Genomic DNA, 6000 nt, shown 5'->3' on the forward strand with positions numbered 1-6000 from the left:
GGGACGGTGCTGCCTATCAATGTCTCATCCTGCTACACGCCATCGTCTTATGTTTGGACAGACGGATCATGCATCAAGTGGAGACTGAATGGCTGCAGGTGATAGAGCAAACTACGGCCGCTCAGATCGACCACAAAGGCATGACAGAATTCATGTCAGCCTCACGGCTGGAAGGAGGTTCTGCTTACACGACTGTGCATCAGACACAGCCCTTTAACACATGGCTTCCTGCTCCGGTGGGAGGGTCCACCACTCTGAAGTTCGTTGCGCGCCACTTTGTTTTGCATATTTTGGCAACGTGTGTCCTATATACTGATATTAGGGCAGCCCTCAGTCTCCATGGAGATCTGCCGACCATCCTAAGAGATAAAGATAAAAGTTTAACATCTGTGGTGAAATTTTGCAATCTGTCAGGCTTCATCCCTAAATTGTTGGGGAAGGCATGCAGGATTTAATACATTATAAACTGCTCCGTATGTGGGGACAGTCTTCGTCTCCGCCCATGAGATTAGCATGCCGACTTCTCGTCAGGGCGTTGATGACGACGATGTCGAGCGCGCCTCACCTCAATCATAATCAAATTCATTCGATAAATGTCTATTTTAATTTGTCATGGGTCCCTATGACCTCAGTTGTTTTGAGCCCTAAAGCAACAACGAACTAAAAATGACTGAGTGAGGCAAGTGGCTGCGAACATGTTGATTAGATGTTTACATTATCGTGTTTCCGTAACTTAGAGGTTTTTGAAATGTGTGGTGTGCAACAGCAGTGTGCCATTGTAAAGTGTCGTTGCTTGGAAACTCCATTGAATAAACGCATCACCAGTTTCTATTAACCTTCGGAAACAATGATTTAGGTCAGAAACAAACATAACACCGGTATAAGCGTTCCAATAACAAATTCTGACAACTAATATTGTACCATTCGGCTGTCAACTGGCATCACACCGGAAAATATTCAGAAAGAAACGGAGATGATAAACGGGTATTCATTGGACGAATATATTTTACTAGAACTGACATGTGATTACAATTTCACGCAATTTTGGCGCACAGATCCTGAGAAAACAGTACCCAAAACTACCACCTCTGGCCGTAGTAACGGCCTAGATACTCCTGAGTATTGAGTCAAACAGAGCTTCAATGGTGTGCACAGGTACAGCTGCCATGCAGCTTCAGTACGATACCACAGTTCATAAAGAGTAGTGACTGGCGTATTGTGGCGAGCCAGTTGCTCGGCCACCATTGCCCAGACGTTTTCAGTTGGTGAGAGATCTGGAGAATGTGCTGGCCAGGGCAGTAGTCCAACATTATCTGTATCCTGAAAGGCCTGTGTAGGACCTGCAACATGCGGTCGTGCATTATCCTGCTGAAATGTAGGGTTTCGCAGGGGGGATTGAGTCACAGGTCGTACCACATTTCAAATGTAACTTCTACTGTTCAAAGTGTCGTCAATGCGAACAAGACGTGTAACCAATGGCATCCCGTACCATCACGCCAGGTGATACGACAGTATGGCGATGACGAATACATGCTTACAATGTGCGTTCACCGCGATGTCGCCAAACACGGATGCGACCATCATGATGCTGTAAAGAGAACCTGGATTCATCCGAAAAAATATCGTTTGGCCATTCGTGCAACAAAGTTCGTCGTTGAGTACACCGTCGCCGGCGCTACTGTCTATGATGAAGCGTCAAGGGTAACCGCAGCCATGGTCTCCGAGCTGATAGTCCATGCTGGTGAAAACGTCGTCGAACTGTTCTTGCAGGTGGTTATTGTCTTGCAAACTATCCCATCTGTTCACTCAGGGATAGAGATGTGGCTGCACGATGGGGATAAGATGACTGTCACCTCGACTGCTAGTAATACGAGGCCCTTGGGGTCCAGCACGGAGTTCCGTATTACCCACCTGAATCCACCGATTCCGTATTCTGCTAACAGTCATTGGATCTCTATCAACGCGAGCAGCAATGTCGCGATATGATAAACCGCAATCGCAGTAGGCTACAATCCGACCTTTATCAAAGTCCGAAACGTGATGGCACGCATTTCTCCTCCTTACACGAGGCATCACAACAACGTTCCAGCAGGCAACGCTGGCCAACTGCTGTTTGTGTATGAGAAATCGGTTGGAAACTTTCCTGATGTCAGCATGTTGTAGGTGTCGCCACCCGCGCGAACCTCGTGTGAATGCTCTGAAAAGCTAATCATTTGCATATCACAGCATTTTGTTTCTGTCGGTTAAATTTCGCGTCTGTAGCACGTCATCTTCATGGAGTAGCAATTTTAATGGCCAGTAGTGTATATCACTATGCAAGACTGTCGCTAGACCTTCCAAGAACTATGAAACATCTTCGTAACATGTACAGTACAGTTAGTACAATTTGTCAAGATTGATGACTGCGGCAAAGGTTTTGTCATAACTGTTTAAAGGCGATCAGAAGACACATCTTGCGGTCTCTAGTGAACTTAAATAACTGCTTAAAAATGATCCAGCCTTTGTTTCGAAGGTTGTCGCTGTTGATAAAAGTTGAATTTATGATTGTGGCAATGAAACTAAGAAGCAGTAGTCGAAATGAATCCTTCACTTTGGTCAAGAAAGGATTTACAAACCAATACCAACGTTACGTTCTTGTTGATCTGTTTTTCCATATTGTCAAGATTCTTCATATAGTTCATCGTGGGTAACTTGGCCAATAAAATATTACATCGCAACAGTCTAAGAGTTTAAAGGAATATACGAGGAGGAAACACCCAACGAGAACTACTGCCTTGTCAGTATGCGACGACATACGGCTTCGTTGTTCGGAAATGACTAAAACCAAGAGATTTGTCCAAGTGCCGTGCTCATCCGGCGTAGTTCGATGACATCGTCGTTTTCCTAAAGATGAAAATAAATTTGAAGGTTGAAGGTTTGAGTGAGAGGTGTCAGGGGGAATGAGTGGATTATGGGAGGTGGGGCCCAAACTGGGGGGGGGGGGGGGGGGGCACGTGACGCGGCTCTTCAACTCTTGAAGAGTTGAGGTATAGACGTTTTGTTCAGTGCAAAAATATTCCACGTATCTAAAAATGATTCTGCTACTAAACCGTATATCTAGACCCTACCGAGTACAGTTAGTCTTTATCAGATAGATATTCATTACTGTGACTTACCAGTAGTCTGGCTGTTGAAAGAAAATTAGACATTTTAGTTACCTTAGCCGCGGTTTCACTGGTGTTTCAGTCACAGCTGATGCAAACATTTACAGAACACTGTTGAAATCATTACTAATGTTTCGTCACTTACCGTTACAGCCCTTATTGACCTTCAGGTGCGGCCAATAACAAACCAATCATTGAGTGAACACTGCTGTTGTAAACTTGCTGAATATCCATACACAATTACCAGTGGTACTAGTTTCCTTCAGCACAACATAACCACAACACTACAGCATCATGTCATCAAATCTGTAATCGTAGCAAATCAGATAGCCCTTGCTGAGCATAATTAGTTTCATGTGCCAGAGCGATTGCCGTAGTCTCTGAAAAACATTGTTGCCCAAGAGAGTACAAGCGTCGAACCATCCTAACAAATGCATTGTTTGCCAGAAGAAACATTTTTGTGTTGAATGAGAGTAAATGTCGACAAAAATAGTGGAAAATTATCAAAGATACCAGGCTCTATAACTTTTGTGTACTTGTTTTTAGAGTTGGAATCCCTTACGTCAAAAATAGAAATTACACAATGTTGCCTTTCTCAGATAGTTTTTCTGTGGATGCCCACGTGTAGAGTGCATGAGATAACATTAGAATTGCAGAGGGTAAGAGGGTAATAATCACACCAACTAAGACTTTCAGAACTCATTTACAAACGACATAGGCCTTGGGTTTGGTCTCCCACGGGGAACTACTTTGAAAGTGCGGGAGATGATCTAGGTATAACTTCAATATATTTCAGAGACCATCACCTCTTACTGTGAACATTTATGCTTCAGCTATTACAATAATTTTCAGGTTGCCTGGTGAAAACCAGATGTCAGGCACAGCTGTGGAGAAAGTGCAGGCAAAGCAGAGTACGAAGCAGACACAAACGGTAAGCTGTGGGGCTCTGGTGCAGCTTTACGCGGCGCTGGCGGCGGATTGCGCGGTCCTAGCGGCGGAAGCCGAGAACCTAAATGAGCACTACGCTGCCCTGAATAGGAAAGCAGCGGCCCTGGTAGAGGAAGCCACTGCCTGTGGTCGAGGAGAAGCCGTCCTGGATGACTGGCATGCATCCCTGCTTGAGGAAGCAGCAGGCCTTCATAGGCGCAGGGCAGACCTTCGTAGGTGCTGTAAGGACCTCAATACGCAGCACACAGTTCTTCATGGATGCCATACGACTGTTCAGGAGCGCCACGCAGACCTCCACGGACACCACGCAGAACTTCAGGAAAACAACGCAGGCGTCCTAGGGCGCCAGGCGAACGTCAATGGCCGCAACACGAACGTCAGTGGCCGCCACGTGGTCTTCAATGGCAGCCATGCAGACGTTCAGAGCTGCCACGGGCATGTTCTTGGGACCAATGTGGGTGTTCATGGGCGCCACATGGACATTCAGGCGCGTCGTCAACATTGATTGGCGCCATTTGTATCTGTATGGGCGCCATGTAGCCAGTGAGAATGTGGTGGAACAGGTGCAGGAAAAGGAAGACGCAGCAACGGCAGCACGCCCAAAGGTCGTGGAGGTGGTAGGCCATGAGGATATACTGCACTCATTGCTGGGAAGTCCAGTGCGCTCTTGAGCACTTACAGGCTGCCAGCAGGGGATTGGAGGGGTAGGTATCCTCCACTTGGCATGGGCATATCCGGAAATTGCAAGAAGACTCCCAAATTTAAAATTGCTCAGCAGTGACACTGTTTCTGCGTCTGTTGCTTCTGAGCATCAGAAACCACATTGTTGACTTATTTTCTTTAGTTTTGGCTTAATTTTGTGTAAATATTCAATTGTAACCATTTACTACATATTCCAGGCACCACAATGGTTTGTTAAATTTTACAAAATCCTACTCCAACATTGGCGACAGAAGTTCCCTTCATTTTACGTCCATGGTCACAAACTTTTTGTTAACAATTACCGGTTTCGGTCTTAAATAGCCATCATCAGATCTTCAGCAAAAAAGGGAAAAACATAAATACGCTCGAAGATTGTCTACAGCTAAAAAAATACATAACATACTGAAAAAGTAGTACTAACAATATATACATAACTTTGGACGAAAACGAAATACGTAAAGAACTTAGCATTTTAAAGCAGATTTTGGTAGCTAACGGCTTTTCTATAAATTACATCACGCGCCGCTACAGTAGGTTAAAGAAACGTTCAACAAACAGCACGTACACTCACACAAAACAGAGCCGGCAAAGATAGAATGAAAACCATTCCTATGAAAACTAATGGCAAAATTTCCCTGCAAGTAGAAAAATGCTTTAGAGTCTGATGTCAGATGTGGCTTTCAGGTTGACAATACCCTGAAACTGCGGATAAAGCATAAACTGGAAGGGAAGTATGATCAATTTGATGGCTCTGGAGTATACAGGAGTGACAGCAATAACTGTGACAAATATTACATCGGTCAAACAGGCCGCTCTTTTAAATTAAGGTTTAAAGAACACTCACAGCCACGAAATTTAACGGCTTTGGGACAGCATTTATCTGATACTAGCCATTACATAGACAGCATTGAGAATTGTATCCGTATTCTTCAGAGTGAAGAAACGCCCTGTTCTTAATTTGTTGGAGGAAGTTGAAATTTATAAATCAAAAATATAAGGAACCAACCCAACTGCTTAAGCTGGCAGAGTGACTTTGTGCCAAGTACCTACTTTGCTTTATTTGACAATGTTTTACTCTAATCACTTTTCCTTTATTGTGATTTTGTTCACCTTATTACAAGGCGGGCTGTCAGCAGCATAGTACGCCGCTCTGCAGCCTTGAGTTTGACAAAAAATGAAGACACTAAAAACAAAAAAAAACATTGAG

At 44.4% G+C, this 6000-nt stretch overlaps 1 protein-coding gene across 1 annotated transcript in view; it reads left to right on the plus strand.

The window, feature by feature from the left end:
* Positions 1-5109, plus strand: part of LOC126335609 (uncharacterized) — a 34689-nt gene extending 29580 nt beyond the window's left edge. Inside the window, exon 2 of the mRNA XM_049999060.1 lies at positions 3996-5109. Within this exon, the coding sequence (XP_049855017.1) occupies positions 3996-4596 (601 nt within the window). The 3' untranslated portion in view covers positions 4597-5109. The remainder of the gene's footprint in view (positions 1-3995) is intronic.
* The last annotated feature ends 891 nt before the right edge of the window (positions 5110-6000 follow it).

The sequence above is a fragment of the Schistocerca gregaria genome, chromosome 2 (genome assembly GCF_023897955.1).
Source record: "Schistocerca gregaria isolate iqSchGreg1 chromosome 2, iqSchGreg1.2, whole genome shotgun sequence".
NCBI classification, from domain to species: domain Eukaryota; kingdom Metazoa; phylum Arthropoda; class Insecta; order Orthoptera; family Acrididae; genus Schistocerca; species Schistocerca gregaria.